Source organism: Mastigoproctus giganteus, chromosome 10, assembly GCF_048544385.1.
Source record: "Mastigoproctus giganteus isolate SK-2022 chromosome 10, ASM4854438v1, whole genome shotgun sequence".
In the NCBI taxonomy this organism is placed as follows: domain Eukaryota; kingdom Metazoa; phylum Arthropoda; class Arachnida; order Uropygi; family Thelyphonidae; genus Mastigoproctus; species Mastigoproctus giganteus.
The window spans coordinates 175465957-175488044 of NC_143584.1; the positions used below are offsets into that span (position 1 = coordinate 175465957).

The 22088-nt window shown below is 34.8% G+C and overlaps 1 protein-coding gene across 1 annotated transcript in view; it reads left to right on the forward strand.

Moving 5' to 3' along the window:
- Positions 1–19830, forward strand: part of Atg9 (autophagy-related protein 9) — a 201805-nt gene extending 181975 nt beyond the window's left edge. Inside the window, exons 19-22 of the mRNA XM_090384098.1 lie at positions 6003–6166; positions 13803–13923; positions 16870–17033; positions 19454–19830. Of these exons, the coding sequence (XP_090240224.1) occupies positions 6003–6166; positions 13803–13923; positions 16870–17033; positions 19454–19463 (459 nt within the window). The 3' untranslated portion in view covers positions 19464–19830. The remainder of the gene's footprint in view (positions 1–6002; positions 6167–13802; positions 13924–16869; positions 17034–19453) is intronic.
- Positions 19831–22088: the final 2258 nt, after the last annotated feature.

Here is a 22088-nt window from a genome sequence, read left to right on the forward strand (position 1 = left end):
TAATATATAGATTTGGCCTGATTATTTAATTTATTTATTTTTTATTTTTTTTTTGAAAAAAAGTAACACTTTACTGGCTTTACTGCATTCAGACTCATATATTAATAATTAACTAACTGCCCATTGAGCTTATAAAAAACAATTTAGGTACAAAATTTAGAATTACAGTTGAATTTTCAAAATCTGGCAACCTCAGGATCTGATTCATACTTCATCTTAACTGTAGAGTACTGTGCAAGTGTAGTCTTGTTTCTAGAGAAAGGTAATGTAAAGTACATGGAAATTAGAATAAATGTACAGTACATATAAACATACATTAAATAAAATTTCAGACAATTGCTTTACTGAAGTCTTGGTGTCAAGCATTTTTGTCACTGTAACCTTTTTGACAGTGCTAAGGACCTGTCTGTTTTCAGAGACTACAGTCCTCTGGTTAATTTTCTTTTACTCAGTATAATTTTTTTCATATGGTTATATGGATGGGTCAAAGTCTCCATGTTCACAAAAATAAGTTTTGTAAACAACATAAACATTCCACTTAATGTTTTTAGGGAATTGTTCCTCAGTTCTAATGCATCATGTAAAAATCATGAAAATCAAAATCTTCTGACTAATCCATCACTTACCTTCCTTGAGTTGCTAATTTTGTTAACCAATGGCAATTAGACAACCATGTAACCTAACAGATTTCTCAATGTTATTAAGAGTGTGGTTGAAACATTTCTGAGATGAAACTTGCATCCTGCACAATCTGCTTTAACATGCTGTTTTGGCAAATGGCCAGTGCAAGAATTAAATTTCTTGCTTCTTGATGGTTGGCTGGATTTGTCCCTTTTTATGGTAAGAAAATTGGTGGTACTGGATAATAATGGTTTGGAAGATTCGACTGTGTAACCATGAAAAAGAAAACAAATTTTTGAGTTAAATAGCCAATATGCTACAGTCCATCTTTTGGACTGTTGTCAATGGCTAATAATAATCGGGTCAAATTATCTAAAAAAAAAGAGAAACAAAATGGCTGACGTTTTGTTTCTTTTTTCATTCTGTTTCTTTTTTGTTCTTGAATCTCTGTGCTGCTTTACATTGCTTTGAGTCATCTGCTGTCTGGAGAAAGAATAAAAAGTATTCATCTCAGGAGAACTGCAAACATCTTCGACTGAAATAGATGGTATTGCCTCCTAAAAGCTATGTGAAACTTGCGTTACGCAACTGTGACAGGATTATTTTCGAGTCTCGTACCTTCTGGGGAAAGACCACTCTGGGTGGTGTGACACAGTGTAAATTTTGCTTGCGTACCATTTTACCCATTTGTTTACAGGATTGATTTCTAGTATCTTTAGACATTATGGCATTAATTCTCAGATTCTAGAATAGAAACTGCAAGCTGTTTAACCCTCAGTGAAGTGCAGGGTGATATGCAGAATTCATGTTAGAACAGTTTCACCTTTGATGCTCTCTGACACTATCCTTGTAAATGAAAACTGTAATTGTATACTCCTCTAATCACAGATTCTGGGAGTATAAACAGAAAATTTATTTATGAGATTAGCTGCTGCCTTATAAATAAAATTTATAATGAACAGAAACCCTGGTAGATGTGCTTCGGTACCAGGTTTCTGTTCATTGTGAATGTCTCTTGTCATTAGCTAAAGCGCTGCACCAAATTTGTTTTGATATATTGTTTGGTTTGTATGCATCCACCAATTTGCAGTGTGATTTTCTGCTAGTTGCGTACACTACATGCATGATATGATGTGCATGTTGTGTTTTCTTTCTACACTGCACATCACTTATTGTAATCATGGATAATGTTATCACTTTTTTGAAGTCCTGATTGGACGTATACGGATACATAGAAAAATGTTTGTGTTCAGGTTTCGGTTTATGTTATCGCTCCTTTGCCTTATCATAATTTACATATGTACAGTAGAAGTGATTATGTGACATACCAATTTGTTCTTAGACTTGGACATGTGTGGTTAGTTATTAATTTTGCTTCATACAATTTGTACAGTTGTTAGTGTCATTACTCCACAAAAGAAAAGGCTGTATACATCTGCTCCTGCTAATCTTTTGGTTGTTTTACAATAGAGCATTAACTTTTTCTAATTCTTGATTTTAATATTTTCTTTATTTGTTTTTAATGGTTTGTGGATTTCCAGAAACATTGTGTTTCATTTTTATTTTTTACTTTCTTGAAGAACTAGTGGACAGTCAAATTAAAGTGTTTTATATTGTTTGATTTTCTTTTTTCCTGTCCACTTCCATCTTTTTATGTACACATTTCTGCTCTGCATCAGTAAACAATTCTGATCAGCTTCATTAATGTTCCATCTATTATTGTTATCACTTTAGCAGAGTCCCGAAGTGATCGCAATAAACGGCATCCACTGAACTTTTTGGAAATTTGCCCATATCCAGCTAGTCCCTAAAATGGGTGACAAATCTCTTCCATCCAATTATCACCCTATTACACTTACCTCTACTCTTTCCAAAAAAATAGAGAAATCCACAACTCTCTAAAACTATCTTTGAAATCTGCTGTCCGATCACTGATGACTGTATGGATTGTCATTGTTGATCAACTTTTGATATACAGGAACTCCCCGAATTATGTAAGAATTGCAGTCTGTGGAACTCTACATAAGTCGGAATTTCCCTAAATGCTTATGCAGCACTCGCAATTATGCGTGCTGAATTTGATTGAAGCAAAAAATAAATGTCGGACAAACATGCAAATAGAATTATTTATTAAATTTTTTTATCTCGTGCACAGCAAAAATTACGAAAGTGTAGAAAATTAAAAAAATTTCAAAATTATAAGATTACAAAAAAGGTGTCGGGACAGGCATAACGTTAACAAGTTTTGCCTTTTGAGCATCATTGCGAGAATCAACGTCTTCAGCTGATAAGTACTCCGCTGCAGAGGTTGAGGGCTGTGGAAAATTAAAGGGGGTTTTTTCCAACACATCACAAAACTTCTCTGCTGCTACAGAATCGGCACTGGCAACTTCACTGCATACTTGAACATTGTGGAAACCAGTGCGATGCTTCAACCTATTAAACCACCTGTTGCTTGCCACGTACTTGACTTGGGTTCTCTATACTTATCCTTAATGTCTTTGTAAATACGTAAATACTTCTTGCTTTTGCTTGAATGGCCATTAGACTCAGGGGCAGTTGCTTCTGAATCTGATTTTCCATCCATATTATTAATAGCTTTTCCATCTTGGATATAGCACCTGAATGCTGTTTTGTGATCACTGTTGATCTTAAATGCGTTGATCCAAGAGGACAGGAATCGTATTAACACATTCTTTTATGCGTGCACTGTCCTTTAAAATTAGTATTCACTGTTGAAGCAACGAGACCTAATTCCCATGCAATAGATGACAAACTTTGTCTTGTTTCGTATTTCTTAATCATCTTCATTTCTAAATCAATTTTGTTTCATTTCCTAGCCCTGTCACCACTTGCACTTTCTGTTGGTCGCTTTCTCTCCACCATTGCAATAAGTAAATAGGAATGAAGAGAAGATTCCGAAATTTTATTTGTTTTTTATATGATTAAAGATTTCAGTGAAGGCGAACAAATTTCACCACAATACTGTAATGTAAAAACCACAGAATTCCAGTTATCATTATTATCACAAATGCAATAAGATCGAGTTTACTACCCATTTATAATAGATTGCACTAACAGAAAAGCCCAATAAACTGGGAACTGCAAATTGTTTTATGGTAGTGACCTCCAGTAATGCATTTTTGAAAAACGTCACAAAGGCATTCAGAATTGATTATTATAACAGAACATATGATAATGATGAAAGTGTAGTGCAATTTCCATTATAAAAATGACCTTTTAGAGAGATAAATGGCTTAGTTATATAGCAAAAATTTCAACTTCCGAAGTCTTGGAATGAATTACCAAAAAAACAATGTGTTATTGGGTTCACTTGCGATGTTTTCACTATACTTCCATTTATTCCTACGGGATGCAAAATACGTTTCCACGATTTTTAGCTTACGCCGGCCAGCAAAAACTTGCATAAAATCGAATTTCCGTAAGTTGAGTATTACGTAAGCTGGAGAGTGCCTGTATTGTTTAATGTTACTCGTCTTTGGAAAATTTAGTGCAAGTCAAGCAGTTGCTCATGGCTTTTTTTTTTTTTAAAGGCTTTTGATCATGTTTGGCATGAAGGTCTACACAAGTTCCCATCTTATGGATTGCTGAGTGTTTTTTGCAGTTGGGTTTCTAGTTTTCTCTCTGATCATTCACTGTGGCTGATGGTAGATGGCTTTCTTTCTTCTAACTTCTCTGCTAATGCAGGTGTTCCCAAGGTTCAGTGGTGCACTATGGCCATAGACGCTGATGCGCCTGAAAATTCCCAAACAAAGAAACAAACAAATCCAAGGTTTTTCGTTCTCTGTCTTTTCATATGTATATTATTGACCTTCTTCTACTTATTGGAACTCCTATCCATAGTTTTACTGGTGTTTGCATGCTACATTCCAATTTGAGGAATCTTGCCCCTGCACAAACACCTTTAACTTCTCAAATATCCTCCACCAAGTCCTTTAATGCCAATCTCAGGTAATTCTTCAGTAAGCAAAGATGACTTAGTTGCAATCCTTCTAAAATTCAGTTCCGTCTTATTTCTCACAAAGAAAGTCCACTGCTTATATTGTCTGTTTTCTGGACAAGATCACATATCTCTACTAGGAATTACTCTAACTTCTAATCTCTCTTCTGCATAAACACATCCCAAATATTGCTTCTTTGTATCCAACAAAAGTATGTTTCTTTTATGCTATCTGTGGAACTTTTCTTGTAAACAACTAGTCACTGTACAAATCCCAAATCTGCCGTACCATGGAATATTAAAACTTCTCTGAAGCCCATAAAACTTTTCTTGAGCTTCTAGATTCCATTCAAAGGAGGAAAAGTTAATTAATGGTTTGTCTTTTACAAAGTCTGTCCACTCTGTCATGAACATTCAGTTCTGCTGCATGCCTTTTCTGTAGATACTTTCCTGGTTACTGTTCTGAATTGGCATCTGTAATTCCTTCACTCCAGTCAAAATTTGTTCTAAAACCAGACAGTGTTCATTCATTGTCCAATTGCAAAATCACAGAATCAGCTTTTCCTCTTTCTAATTTAATCCCTTCTACTTCTTTAGGTGCCTCGGTAGCCGGGTGGGCAGGAACAGCAGTGCATAGCACACGCTTCTTGATTAGACTGGAGTTCGAGCCCATGACCACCAAATACGGAGGATGTGGAATGGTCAGGGAATGACCACCGCATATCCCGGAGCAATATGGCCTTAGTTGCTAATGCTCCTGAAAACTAAATAACAAACAAACAAGTCTTCTACTTCTGTTTTTTGGAACAATCTTCCTTCACACATTTCCTGAAAATTACTGTCTACAGAAATTAGTCTTCTGTTTTCTAAACATGCAACTCATACATGATACTAAGTACTTTTAGTTTCTGGTTTTCATAAAAAGAGATGTGGTTCAATCTTGTAGCTGCAAAAAAAAAAAAAAAAAAAAAAAAGAAGAAGAAAAGAAAAGTGATTCTGGTCATCCTTTCCTGAAAACTCATTTTGTGTGTGTTCTGGAATCTTATTTTTTGAAACATTCCTGTATATAAATTCTTGGATGTATTTGACATTCTCACTTATCATGCATTGCAATTTTTTTTTTTTTTTTTATAACCTTGTATCATTTACCAACTAAGTGTGTGATATGCATAGCCATTGTTTTGCCTAATTGTAAATAATCCATTGAGATGTGATGCTGATGAAAGTGGTAGTTGTTAAAGAAACTACAGAAAGCTGCTATAGAAACAATGAGGTCATATTGACACACCATGAAACAGGGCTGTTTGTTTGTTTATTTAAATAATGAAATGCATGATGGAAATAATATATATAAATACAGAAACCATTAACTTTATTGGACTGTGGCTCCTGTGCATAATTCTGCATTTTTTTTTTCCAGTATGCAGATCTTGCAAACAGTATCTTGCAGACTGGTTCTGAGCAAGCACTTGGTAGAAGTGCCATATTTTCAAGTAACATCCAGACTCCTGTTGATGTTATGAGAGGTGGACTAAGCAGATATGAAGGGCCCTTATGTGCTAGTACAGCTGGATTACTTACAAGGTAAGAATTGAGTTGGCAGAAAATATGCTTGTTGAAGATTGTTCATAACTTTTTATGATACATAATATTGCTGGTGGAAACAGTATGGTTAAGAATGATAAGTCATTTTATCATTAGCATTAGTAGAGGCATATGATGCAAGAAAGCAAGCTTATTCAGCATCAGCCAAAAAAAAAAAAAAAAAACCCCACCCATTTCACCCCTCTGTTCGTTCGAAATACCTGTCCAGTTGAGCTTTAAATTTGTTTAGGCTATCAACTTCTACAACAAGTGATGGAAGTCGGTTCCACCAACCAACCACCCGCTGGCCAAAGGCAAATTTCCACACATCTATCCGACATCCGTCCTTCCTCAATTTGAATTTATGCCCTCTGAGGTGATTATTCTGAGCAAGATGAAGAATCCCATTGGCATTGAGCATGCTCAAACCATTCAAAGCCTTATACACCTCTATCAGATCACCTCGCCGGTGCCTAGTCTCCAGACTCTGTAATTTGCAAAACTTAAGCCTTTCTTCGTAAGATTTTGAGAATAATTAGCCAGTATTTAACTGCTCAGACATATCAAACTCGTCGCATTCATCTCCCAATGGCTGTGATGTTATATATAATCCTATCTTTAACACTGGCCTGTGTATGGTTACATTGTTCATTGTTATTTGAAGCTTCACATAGTACTTTCACTTATTGTACTTTTTTAAATATTTATTTTTTACTCATTTTTATAGCAGTGATTCTTAACCTTTCTGACACTATAGGCAAACTTTCAGTCGAACAAATTTTATGCAGATAAGTATCTTTTATCTTTGGTAATAAAACCAGAATTTTTTATTGTACAAGGGGTGATCATTTAATTCACAGACTGGTGCAAGATTTTATGTTTACCACACGAACTTTTTATAACTGCTGCTAGAGGCACTCTCCCTGATCATTACTGAGCAGACTCTGTGTGCATGCCAGTATTTGTCGAGCTAGTGTTGCTTGAAGAGTTCTTTTAGCTGCGTGTCACTGATGATTGTTTTGGAGCACGTATCGTGCCAGATGTACAGATTGAACAGCAATATGTGATTCATTATTGTGTCAGATGGGGCTTAAATGCATTGGAAATAGTTAGAGATGAATGAAGTGTATAGTAATGAGTGTCTTAATCACCGGACTTAGCCCAATGTGATTTCTTTCTTTTTCCATGTCTGAAGTAAGCATTGAAAGGCAAGTGTCCTCTACAGAAGATTCAGAGGATGACAATTAAAATAAGATCTTGCACCAGTCTGCAAATTAAATGACCAACTCTGCTAGTAATAGATCTAATATTAATACATTATTAGCATTAAGTCACGCATATATTGACCAGGGAAATATGTTAAAATGAATACAACTAACCTCCATGTTTTAAAAAATAAAATCAGTTTAGTATTAGTAATGGCTGCATGGTGCAAGAAAGCCTATGGCTTATGCTGCACCAGCCAAAAAAAAAACCCCGAATAAAACTGATAGAATAATAATAATAATAATAATTAATAAAAGAAAAGGAAATTAAATCTAACGTCCTATGCACTTCCTTCACCCGAAGGTACTATCCAGATGACCTTTTGAATTTCCCCAAACTGTCAGCCTCTACCACCCATGTAGGCAACTTATTCCAGTAATTTATAACTCGCTGGCTAAAATAAAACTTCCTGCATTCCAATCTAAACATTTCCCCCCCGTAACTTGAATTTATGTCCCCTAGTTCTAGCATCATTTATAATCTCGAAAATTTCATCCTCATTCATTTTACTGATGCCTTTCAGAGCCTTAAACACCTCAATCAAATCTCCTCTAAGGTGTCTAATTTCCAAACTCTGCAACCCACATATTTGAAGTCTTTCTTCATAAGGACGCCCTTTTGCCGATCTCACCAGGCAAGTTACCTGTCTTTACACCCTTTCAAGAAGCTCAATGTCTTTCTTTAGGTGCGGTCTCCATACTTGAACACGGTATTCCAAGTGTGGTCTAACAAAAGCCTTATATAATGGGATTATCACGTCCCTATCTCTACTTGCAGAAGTTCGATAGATCATCGATAGGGCACCATGGGCCTTCCTTGCAAACTGTTTACAATGCTCAGAGAATTTCATGTCTGACCGTATCGTAACACCCAAGTCCCTTTCCTCCAATACTGGGTTTAGTTGAACTCCACCAAGTGAATAAGTTATTTTGGGATTGCTGTTTCCCAGGTGTAATACCTTACACTTGGTTGGATTAAAGCATAGCTGCCATTTTTCTGACCATTTCTGAAGTTTATCTAGGTCTCTCTGAAGAAGTTCAGTTTGACAGTGATCATTAACTACTTTACCAATTTTAACATCATCTGCAAATTTAGACATCACGCCCTCTATCCCTTCATCGATGTCGTTTATGAAAATTAAAAATAACAGTGGTCCTAATACTGATCCTTGGGGAAACCCACTTTTTACATCAACCCAATCTGAGGAATAGCCATTTATCACAACCCTCTGCCTCCTGCCCTGAAGCCATCCTTCTATCCATCTAAAGATTTTCCCAGTGATTCCAACCTGTTCCAGCTTATAAAGCAACCGCTTGTGTGGGACTGAGTCAAAAGCTTTGCTGAAATCTAAATAAACAATGTCGAAATTATTCCCTAAATCCAGCTCGTGAGTGACCCTTTCAAAAGAGTGGACCAGATTTGTTAAACATGATTTTCCCTTTACAAAACCATGCTGAGTATCCTTGAGAATTTCAATTCTATCCAAATGATCCTGAATTCCACCCTTGATCATTGCCTCCATGATTTTCCCTACCACTGAAGTCAGACTGACAGGTCAATAATTTCCCACTTCTCTCTTAGAGTCACGCTTATGTATGGGAGATACATTGGCACTTTTCCAATCCAAGGGAATCTCCCCAGAGTCTAGTGATACTCGCATAATTAGCCTCAATGGTTCAATGCACTCACTTGCCGCCTCCCTTAAGATTATAGGGTATATTCCATCAACTCCAGGAGCCTTACTGGCCTGTAGGCTTGAAAGTTTTTTCATTAAATAATATTGCGAAATTTCAATATCATTAACAAAAGGTTTTTCATTTGTAAATATCGATGCAAAATAACTGTTGAGTTCATCTGCAACGGCAGATGGTGTATTTAATACTATCCCCTTTCCCTTACGTAAAGGTCCGATCTGGTTTGTCCTGCTCTTCTTGGCATTTATATATGGGAAGAATTCCTTATCTCCCCTCTTTGCTCTGTTTGTTAGTGCTTTCTCATAAACTGCCTTTGCCTGTCAAACCTTTTCTGTGGCTCTATTACAGATCATCTTGTAGCTGTTATAGGCTTCAGTAGTTTTTATTGCTCTGTAACCTTTCCATGCCACCTTTTTCTGCTCAAGTAATGTGGCAACTTCACTATTCATCCAACTTCTAACTCTCCTCGTGGAGTATTTTTTTTTTAATGGTAAACATTCAAGACATCTGTGATTAATGTTTTAAAAGAATACCACAGTTCAATTGTATTCTTATATACTAGCATGTGAAACACCTGAATCCAGGAAAGCTATCATCGCACTCAGGCTGCTTCTGATAAGAAACATCACCCCACCACCCCTTCTGTCTACCCTATCCTTCCTAAATACATTATACAAGCCGTACTGAAACTCATCATCCCCAATTTCCGGGTGGCACCACGTCTCCGTAAGCCCTATTATGTCCACATTACTTGTTTTAATCAGCAGTTCAAATTCGCTCATTTTATTGACGACACTTCTAACATTACTATATAAACAATTAAGACTTACTGTTCTTGTACATTTAACAACCCTAACACAGCCCTTGAAGTTTTTTAGGCTCGCTTCCCTGGCATTAGCTACCCACTCACTTGAAATGTTTTTGCCCCCAGAACATCTCGATAATGTGTTTACTGATCTTTGATCGCTGCATTTGACCACCTATTAACTGCTCGTGAAACAGGCTAAGAAACACTGTCCTATTGCAACTGAAATTGTTTTGTTGATTTGCAAAGGAAACCAGTGAATCTGCTTGTGTTTAAGTAGAAAAGGGTTGCATTTTTGATTAGTATCATAACATAATTTTTAGTTTCATAATTTTTTTGTTTGAAACCAAATAACTATAATGCTGATGTTCATTAAACAGGAGTGTCTTTCAGAATGACTGTATTATTATTATTACAATTAGCTTTATATGGTGCAAGGAAGCCTGAGGCTTTTGCTGCACCAGCCAAAAAAAAAATTATCTGAGTTACCCTGTGTGTGTGAGAGAGAGAGAGAGAGAGAGAGAGAGAGAGAGAGATGTACGTACGTAGAAGGGAATCACCAAGGAAGAGAAGAATGATGATATCCAGCTCAGGACCCTGGATGTGCCAAGCCCATACTCCCAGATGTGAGCTCCTGTAATACCAAATTAAGTGAAATATTGATTGGCCACTCCTCCTTTTTATCCCAAATAGGTAATATCCACAGTTAATATTTATCTAAACAAAGTAGTTTTAAATTTGAAATTGACTTTTTGTGTTCTGTTAATTTTTTAAACAGAAAGAGTGCCTGCTTGCATGTTGTAACAGTGCAAGCTATTAAGAATTCTGTTATTCTCTTCATTTCTTGCACTGCTTGAAACTATCCTATTTGGACATATATAGTAACTTAGAAATCAGTTCAGTAGAAATGGAGTTACTCTAATACAGTATAAACCGGAATTGGCTATGGGACTGTGGAAGAGTAATGGAGAATTGCTGTATTATTTAGATAGGACTAAACCTAACTTGATATGTAGCAGAATTCTTTAGATAATCACTGAGGTTCCTTTAATAATGTTGGTACAGCTCAAAAAATGTTTATTTTTTGATGTCCCTTACCATTTGGGGGGGGATGCACAAGTTAGGTGGCGACATGCAGAGATACTGCCCTACTTCCAGCAGGATGGTGTGCCTTATCAGAAGGTATGGATCATTTCAGAATGTTTCCAGAAGCATATGATTTCATCATACTTCATTGGCCTGCTCAGTTGTTGAATTTCAACTTGATTAAGCAAATTCAGGATGAGATGGAATTGAACTGTTTATGGCAGGGATCCGTCACTGTCCAGCATGAAGCAGTTCTGATGGTTCTGTTACTGGATTGTATCAACTAGTTTCTGCAGATTAAATAGTTACTCCAGTCTGCACGAACCCACTCAGGAGATGCTGAGTGGGTTCTCTGGAACCCACTCAGCATCTCCTGGAATCCATGCCCTGACAACTTGAAATTGTTCCAAGGGCTAAAGGCTACTTGCTATTATGTTGATGTACTCAATAAACTTGACCCTTGGTGTATGTGTGGCCACATAGAAAGCATTAAAACTGTTGACTCAAACCATTAACGTTTTATTTTTTATTCAAGCAAAATATTTTTTGATATCATGCAGTCATTTTTAAAGACAAAAGTGTGATTAAGTAACAGGTTATAGCAGCTGTTATTAAAATGATATTTATTTTTCAATATGAAAACTAATTACTTTACGAAACTAATTACTACAGTAGAGCATCGATAAACTGAACTAATTGGGACCGGGGGTAGTCCCGACTTCCGATTTGTTAAGATTTTCGAGCTTATCAAAAATACTGTTCTGGAGACTAAAAAGGTTTAGTAAGTTTAGAAATAAAATCGCTAAGTTGTACTTATTTATTTTTATTCAGAGGTAACAAAACAAATGGAACTTTCAGCCACAATAACACATATGTATAGGCTTTAACAAATATAATTACTTATTTTTTGGTGCACCATATTTGGAACTTTGTTTCTTTGCTGCCAGATCTCTCTGTTTTCAGCAAGAGTAGTTGAATTGGACAGCATTCAGTTTGTTGCTTGTACCAAGCCATTACAGTCTCTGTTATGGTGAATGCCTCAGCATGTGTAGGCCCAGTGTTGATGTCATTTTCTTCATCGTAGTCTTTGACCGTATCATTTTCAGGACAATTTTCAACAAAATTTACAATCTAAAATAAGAGGCCCTTGCTCTCAGGATTCATATTGAAAGAAAATTGAGCCATGCTGAGAAAATACAGATACACAGTTTATTAAACACATAAAAATTTGTTAAAGTAATAAAATAGCTATATATAAAACATCAGTAGCTTTCAGACACAAGTTGCCCTTCCCCAGTTTGAAGCGTTAATACAAAATTAAAGAATGCATAGCCGTTATGGTGGTCATGTGAAGTGAACCACGTGACACAGGTACAGACAACAATTAGCAGCTGGAAGTAGAGGTTTATGGTTGTAACTGCAGAGCTCGGGTTTGCTGTGTGCACCAACATCCATCATTCAGAAGGATGGCTGCTTTCTGAATGATGGACATTGGCACACAACAAACCTGAACTTTTCAATTAGAACCACAAACCTCTACTTCCAGCTGCTAATTGTTCTCTGTACCTGTGGCACATGGTTCTCCTCGCATGACCACCATACTGGCATTCTTTAATTTTGTATTAATGCTTCAAACTGAGGAAGAGCAACTTATGTCTGAAAGCTATTGATGTTTTATATATAGCTATTTTACTACTTTAACCATTTTTACATGCTTAATAAATATTTTCTTGACGGCTCAATTTTCTTTCAGAATTTACAATTTTGTTTTTATTTAAAACTGGAAATCCTGTAACATCAGTATTGTTTTACGGCCATGCCCTTGCATCAACTTTATTGCAATATTCAAACTCAGGGATTAACTGAAACAAGTTGATCACCTCATTCAGTATTTGTCCCTTATCTTCTTCAGTTTGATTCTGCTCATCTCCCATGATTTCTTGTGCAATTGGCCACAGTTTTTTCCAAGCATTTTTTAAATTCTGTGCAGTGAGTGATTCCCACATGTCAGCTAACATGTAGCAGCTGTCTTGAGACTGAGCTTTTTTGAAAAATCTATGATTCTTTTTCCATTGCTTTCTGTTAAAAATAAATGATGGAAGACTTTGTTGATTCTCTTCAACTTTTCAGTGACTTCCTGGTCCATCAGTTGGAGTGAAGTAACATTTTGTGGAAGAAACACGATCTCAAATCTCTTGTCTGTTTTGTTTAATGTTTCCACTTGAAGGATGTGATGGCACGTTGTCTAGGATGAGCAAGACCTTGCTTGTGTTGCCTTCTTGTTCACGATACTTTTTGACATTCGGAATAAAATTGTTGGTAAACCATATCGATTATAAAGTGTTGTTTAGCTAGTACTCTATGTATTAAGCTATGTACATAAATGTAAATTTATTTTTATTTTTCAAATCTGTGAATAATATATGTGGAAGAATGTGGATAATAATTCTTCTGATTTTCATGTATCACTTAATTTTGTTAATTGGTAAGTAATAAAGTGTAAATTTGGATTTTATATCTTCATTTTTATAGCCTGTGGATAATATTTCTCCAATTTTTGCTTATTAGAATTGCTGTTTAATAGAATCAATATTAATTTTGCAAACATGATCACAATAACCGGCACTAATTATTTTATGGCACCAGCATAAAAGTAATATAAATGCTGGCTCATTCAGATTATTGATGTTGGGATTTTTGACACCCTACTGTAATTATTTCAGATGATTAAAAATCGGTAAACAAGAAGATTTTATTTATTTTATTTAATTTTTTTACCTTCTAGTCTTCATCCAACTCAGATCTCAGGAGAAACACTTCCTACATCGGCATTGGGTGTCGTACAGCCTGTTCCTGTAGAATATACAGCAGCTAATATGAGTTTGAGTACATTATACATGCATCAGGTATGCAAGTGTTAAATTGTATGAAGTTGTGTATTCTATTATTTTTCATATCTGTTAATCTTTCACTTATCTTCTAGTTTTGAAAGAGATGATTGTATCCTGAACTGTTTGATTTCAATTTTGCATCTAGATTGTTTGATTTGGACAACTGCTGTATTGATTTGATTTGCGAATGTCAGATTTTCTATAAGTATCTAGTTAGCCTTCTGCTTTCTTATTGTCCAACCATATAATCTTTGCTGAAGTAAATTGGATAAATTCATCACATATTTTATAGTATGGAAAAGCTTAATCTGAATACTATGTCAATGCTTTTAATTAGTCCCATGGCTATTCTGGCTGCTTTTAAAGCAGCCAGAACAGCCATGGGGGTTTACCAGACATCCAAAGAAAGTCTGCAGTTTATAGTACTGGCATTTATGTATATTTCCTGTTAAATTTTTTTTCCGCTTAACACTGTACAACAATTTCCCCCACCTGAAGAGAAATGGGTGAATTGTAATGATTGTGCTGAATTCAAATCCGAGTTTGAAAATTCTGTACCGTCCACCATTTTCAAGGGAAAGGAAATGAAATATATATATATATATATATATATATATATATATATATATATATATAATTTTATTGTAATTAATATTGTAACAGATTGAATAAAAAATCTTTTTGATCATGGTTTTTTTTTTTTTTTTTTTTTTTCCCCCCTTTTCATTGATATCTGAAGCTTTTTTGATTAATATCCATTGATGGCCAGCCATTGTTGGATGTTATTTGGAGTTCACTTCCTGGTAGACACATTTCATTATCAGATATCTCTTCATTAAACTCTTACCATGTTCATTGCTGCAAAAACATGAGAAAAACCTAAATGCGAATGCAGCAATATATATCTTTTAAAGACGTATTGCACCGTATAGACCAATTCTCTAGCGGGCTCAATGTAGTATTTTAACAATAAAAAAATAATATATATATATGCACACACACATAAACAATGGGGATGAATATAAAAGTTATTAGCCAGATCAGATTAATGCCATCAATAGCAGATTGTACATCACATCAGTCTGTAATCTAGTTATTATAGTAAAAGCACAATAAGTACTATACAGATGCTGAACATGTATATGAACACAACAATATACAGCTTACAATAGGCCATAAGGCCAAAATAACTTATAAAGACTAAAATAGCCCATGTAGGCCTACAAGGCCAAACCCTGGAAATAAACATATAATTAGTAATAAAATATAAATATATAATACAATGATGATTATGTAGTTAACTGTTGGTGTAGAGATACATTAAAGGGACTTTTTCAAGGGCTAACCCTCTCAATATATCCTACCAATAATTAACAGAACTATCTGTTTCTGATTGCCATTTGCCTGTTTATCAGTGTCCAAATCTTAAACTTAATTTTGTTATAATTTAGTAGCAAACAGACAAGATAACATTTAGCCCGACAGATACCTTCGAAACAAATATATAGAAAAAAGGAAATAAGAAAAAAAAGGCCAACTATAATTTTCAATTTCTGTTGTGGTATTATTTTTTATTTATTCAAAAGCAAGCTATAGCTAATATAAGGAGAAAGGAAGTAGGGATAAGTATAGTAATAGTACCTCAATTTCCCTCTAATTACTCTAATAGACCTTGAGGTATGAAAAATTACGGTTAGATAGTGAAAAGTAAAGAAAAAAGCATTTATATAATTGTACATGGGATTTAACTGGGAGCGTAACTGCCCGACCCTTTAGTAAGGGATCCTGGTATGTCTATAAGAGGACACTTTATGGTGTTAAATAGATAAAGATAATGATGAAATATAGAATAATATAGAAAATCAGAGGAATAGCTAATTCCTAATACCCAATTACTAACTGATTTTATCATAAATTATTCCATTACACCAAATGGTATATGTTCTATACTGAACAAATAATAAAATAAAATAAAGAATAGATAATTTAGAATGACCAATAAGTAAGTCAGTAGTTAACAACTGCTTACCACATTGAACTGTTTTACATGAAAGAATGTAGAACAGTTCAATGAAATACAAGACAAATGCCAAATATTTCAAGGAATTTGTAATCGGCAACGTTGACTCTTGTGGTCCTGAAGGTGATGTATTCTTTGAAGAAAGTGAAGGTTCAGACCACAGCAACCACAATGATGAGTACGACAGTAACAACAATGCATTATTGGTATGATATGATCAATTTACATGACATTTTGAATTTTAATGATGTATAGTGGAGAAATTCAAACACTCACACATAATAATCCTATCCTGAGTGTCATTTTTGCTACATTATACAGCAACTTGTCATGCACTGTATGTAAGTTAAAATGGAGGCAAAAATGTTCATTAAATTTGTTGTTCATGTGCATCAGTGAGCAGCTGTTAATGGAAGAGGTTATTCATAGATTTAATGAAGCATGTATGTTTCCAGCTGTACTCACACTTGGTGTTTACTGTCTCCCTTTGCTCTCAGCTGTTTATTCTGGAGTGACATCAAACCGGTCACCAGCTTATGTCCAGCCACATAGCTGTAATTTGAAAGAGCAGTTTTCACTAAGTTACATAGTTTAATGAGTAAGTGATAGTGAGAGAGACTCCCCCCCCCACAGATATTTAAAGACAGATGCAATTGTTGGTATTAATATTGGGTTACTTTCTTAAATATTTCTGAATTGTAAAATGGTGGTTTTTTTTTTTTTTTTTTTTTAATATAAAATGTGCCATAGATTGAAGAATTCTGGGTTGTAAAATGCCAGATTTTGTGTGTGTGTGTGTGTTTAAGATTTGCAATTGCAATATTCTGTCCCCTTTTTATCAGCATTTAAAACCCACTTTACAATTCATTTCTTTAGATAAAGGTTTATTTACATAAATGTTCATTATACTACTTTCTAAATGCATTGCATTTTCATTGTAGCTACACAATCAGCAGCTACATCGAACTGCTAGGTTTTCTCCAGCTACAATATGGCAGCATCCTCAACAAGGAATGCCAGAAATTCTTGAATCTTCGCCAGAAAGAACAGAAACTGAAGAAAAATCTGAACAGCAACCTTTATTACATGATACTAGGATAGCAAGGTAAAGACAATTTTCAACACCAAAATACATATAAGGGTCATTCAAATGAAACAAACTTTTGTAATAAACAGTTGGGATATGCACAGAACAAATGATGTGCTGCAAACAATATGGATATCTTTAGGTTTTCTCTGTAACAAGTGCAGGGAAGGGTGCTTGTTCATCAACACTACTACAGATAATCTGTTTGACTATACAATTTAATTATACAGGCAGTGCTCATTGTTATAGCAGACAGTGCCAAAATGGCTGGGCAGCTTCACACACCTGACATAATCTATCTCAGCAACTGTGTGAAACCTTACACTGCCCTTTACATCCAAGTTCATGGTTTAGCAGTAAGGTGGGAAGTGCTGCATTATCCATCTTACAGGCAGTGCCTGATCTATCTCTCAGACTGCATTAATTTTTGCCTCCTGAATAAAACACTCAAAAGTTGTTACTTTCTGCTGAGGTGATGGAACTGCCACTTGCTAGTGTCACCGGTAGCTGGCCGATTTTTACACAGATGTTGTGCCCCCTGCATAATGGATTCTATGCCATAGACACTAACTTTTTACCAGATGCTTTGCTAAACTTTGTTCTAAAAGTCTTTTATTTGAATGACATATATTATGTATGATATGCCTTTAATAATCAATTGTGTGTAAACTAAACCTTAAAGTTAAAATCAACTATACAGGATATCCCATAAGTCTGCTTCTATAGGAGAGGTCAGTTACTTTACAAAATACTGAAAAAGTGAAAGAGTAAAAAGTTATTTCAAATAATGTTTTCAACCAGAAATATTGGCATTTTTTACATAGGACAGGCCCTTATGGTGTTAATCTGACATTTTAGTAGTTAAAAGTTCTGATGACATTGCCATTCTGACATAACAGCAAAAGAGGGATGTTTTCAGAGTAGAGAGAAGATTTACTACAGGAAAGACGGATAGTGAACAAAATCATCGTATTTTAATGGACTCTTTCAAAAATAATGCTTCAGTGTAGCCAACAATAGTGTACGGTACTGTATTATACAAACCTGTCTAATGTTGAAAATGCAAAAGACTTGACAAATGTAAGACAAATGCAAAGTACTACATGTGGGTTGCAGTAACCCCAGAGTAACGTGACAACTGTGCATACTCAGGGTAGTGGAGAATGAAAAAGACTGGGGGATAATTGTGCAATCAGATATGAAGTCGCCGACCGGGTTAGGCAGGTGGGTAAAGTGCCTGCCTGGCAACCCAAAGGTCGCGGGTTCGAATCCCGCCTCGGGCTTGGATCAAAGTACTGCAAAAACCTTGGGAGGTGCACTATGGCCACAGAAGCCGATGCACCAACAACTACCAAAAAAAAAAAAAAAAAAAGATATGAAGTTTTCTGAGCAGTGCAGACAAGCTGCCAGAGCAGCCCATAGGATCTTGTCAATGATATAGAGGAATTTTGCCATCAGGGAGAAGGATGTGATTAGCCCTTTGTATAAGGCAAGAGTCAGGCCCTACCTTGAGTACTGCGTACAGGTCTGGAGGCCTCATTTTAGGAAGGATGTAGAGATGCTGGAACGAGTACAAAGAAAGGCAACAAGATTGGTAAGGGGAACAAAGGGTTGCTCTTATGAAGAAAGGCTTAAGTTCTGCAAATTGCAGCGTTTGCAGACTACTCACCTGTGATCTGATTGACATGTATGAGGCCTTGAATGGTTTGAGCAAGCTCAGTGCTGATGGGATTCTTCCTCTTGCTCAGATTATGCACCTGAGGGGGCATAAATTCAAATTGAGGAAAGGCAGTTGTACAATATGTGCAGAAATTTTCCTTTAGCTAGTTGGTGGATGATTGTTGGAACAAACTTCCATCTGTCATTGTGAAGTTGATAGCTTGAATAAATTCAAGGAAGAACTGGATAGACTTTTGGAGAAAATGAATTGGTGTGAAATGGGAACTTGTTTTTTTTTTTTTTTTTTTTTTTGCTGATGCTGTATATGTTTTCTTGCATCATATACCTCTACTAATGCTAATGTTCCATATACATGTAATTACAGCTTTGTTGCCTTGAAACACTGCCAGTTTTGAAATAGTGATTGAAACACATTTTACTGTTGATATGCCAAGAAAGTTGCACTGTAATAGCTCATCGTAGGTAAAAAAAAAATTTCCAACACTTCAAATTGAAAACAATTTTGATTTGCAACAACTTTTCCTCCTTTGCTTCAGTATTGTCAAATCAACAACTTCTAGGGAAGCAATTATGGGATGCTCTGTATTTATTTTAAATGCACTTATGCATGAAATAATTTATGCTGTGTAAAATGTTCTGTTCCTATAATATGGAAGTTATAGAAATTGTAATTCTTATTAATGTAATCACAATAAAAAAAAGTTTAGTTTTTCAGTTATCTGTACATTTAGCTAACTAAATTAAATTGTTTATTTTAGATCTTCGTGATAATAAAGAGGGAAGCAGTTGTAGTTAAGTTCTTGTACAGATTTTGAGCAAGATGCAAAATGAGAAACTTCTGTGTACAGAATTCATAAGGCCTAACATTTGTAATAAACAGAGTTTGGACATATCTTTGGATATGGTGTGATTAGTGCATATTTAACGTTGATGAGGTGCTTTTTTTTTTTTTAAAACACTTTTCTTACAAGTGTTTATGACAATTTATGTATAGATGCTTTTGATGTGCAATTTTGTTCACGGAGTGCAAATGGAGAAACTAGTTTGTTTAATGAGTAAAAGTTTTAAATAAGTTTCTAGTCATTCTTTTTTTGAAGGAACTTAACAAGCTTTTTAACTAAGTATACATGCAATTCAATTGTGAGGTGTTTTTTAATATATTTTTTAAAAAGTTAAGAATAAGATTTTAGAAATACTCTTTTATCTCCTCCCATGTTTTTAATTACTTTTGGTTCTGGAGATCGCAGTGGTTGACACATGAATAATATTTATGTTATAATTTATTCATCAGTTTTTGTCAAAATGGCTTCTGCATAGTTGATGGCAGTCCATTTAATGTTAATACTTGGCTTTTTTTTATTTCATAAATATGGAAATTTTCAAGTGTGGATGTATATTGAGTGATTACATATATTTATATACGACCTGAATTTTGTGTGATGTATATTTTTAGCAGTCCATTTTTGAGTGTGAATCCAGTTATATTAAAACCTAGTAGATCCTTAAAAGTGGGTAAGTTATTTTATATGTGTAAGTGTTTGAGTCGCTTGATAATGATGACTAATATATCCCAAGTGTGGGTGATGTGCAAACTCAAAAGGTGCTATTTTAAGATTGGCATATGAAAACTAGTTTTTCCATTTACTTATTGCATGGCTGCATTACATTTCCTTTCAGAAGCTCAGCTGAAATTAGAAATTGTGATGCAGCTTAGTTATATGTACTTGTCTTCACCATGTTATTGCAATTTACATGTACAGATATAACTCGCAGGTCCATTTGTCACTAACAGAATTCGTCCATAAACACTTCATCAGCCTTATTCATCACAGCTGTAGAGCATTTTTGTAAAAGTTTTTAAAAAAAAAATCAAAGGTAGCTGTTGGCAAATAAATTTTTTTTTGAAATGAGACTGAAATTGTTGTTCTATTTTAATAAGTAGTATGTTTCATGGTTTTTTTTTTTTTTTTTTTGAAATGGATTAATTTCTGTGGTATTTGTGATAGTTAAGTTTGACAATATATCTTTATAACACCATTCTGATTTTGATGAGAGTTGTGTCTAGTTATAAGTTTGATTGCTTAGTTTTTTTTCCCCTCCAGTTTGTTAGATACTGTATCAATCAGGTATTAAATCTCTTGAAAATACACCTGGGAAGAAAAGTGGATGTGGATTTAAATATATGGCACACTTTTGAATATACAGGCAACCCCCATATAACACGGTACTTCTACAACACGGTTTCACTCTAACATGATTGATAAATTGCGGCAGTCCTCACACAACACAGTACTTATATAACACGGTTAGAGAATTTTGGTAAACCTTGCATAACAGGGTATTTTTGTGCTGGGGATACCCTGCTATTATGTTGGATGTAATTTTTCAATATTTCCACTCTTTTTTTTTTAATCCTCACTGTTGACTCGCTAGTGAATAAAAATTATTGAGAAATCCCTGTATTTTATTTTGTTGGGAAATCCCTGTGTTATTCTGTGCTATTGAACTTGTGCTTGTTGAACTTGGCATAGGAGGTAAAACCAAATCAATTCAGAGGATGATAGAGCAGATGAAAATTCTAAAGTTCCAAATTTTACACTGAAAGGCATACGGGAAGGCATAAAGTTAGCCGAGCAATTAGAATCTTATTTTTTGAATTCAGATTCCTGAATGAAAGGAACCCAAAGTTCAAAAGGGAGCTTCAAAAATGCTTAGTTCCATACGATGAAATTCACCAAGATTTATCAAGCAAAAGCAAACAAACCCAGATTACTGATTGTTTTTTTTAAAGAGAGTAGAAGATACACTAAATCTAGAATGGTGTATTTTTGTTAACATTTTGTTAATGAAATAGTGCATTTTTGTTAGCTTTTATAACATAACTCCCCTTTTTGTACTTTTTCTTGGTCCTGTATAACATGGTTTCGCACAACACATTTTATAGGAACTGAACTACCGTATTATACGAGGGTTACCCGTAATTATAGAATTTCTATACTTATATAGACAATTTTTATTTGGCAGGGATTGTAGAATGTTAATTCAAAAAAGTGTATATATTAGGGATACCAGTTGATATGAAATTGATATTGTAATAGGCTCATATCAGTGGTTAATTGTTTTATCATTTTAAGAATAATTGAGTATTATTCAAATGATAATGAGCCATTCTTAAACATTACAGTTTACACACACTGTGCACACTGATTTTTTACTTTTAAATTTATTTAACAATAATTCAATGTGAAAAGCAGTCATTCATGCAAATAAACATAATGAATGATTATTTCCTCATGTACAAGTAATTAAAGATATTGAAAAGTATTTAAGCAGATATCTGATACAGTATTCCTCAACAAAGAGTGTAATATTATTACTGTGTAAGAAGAAAAG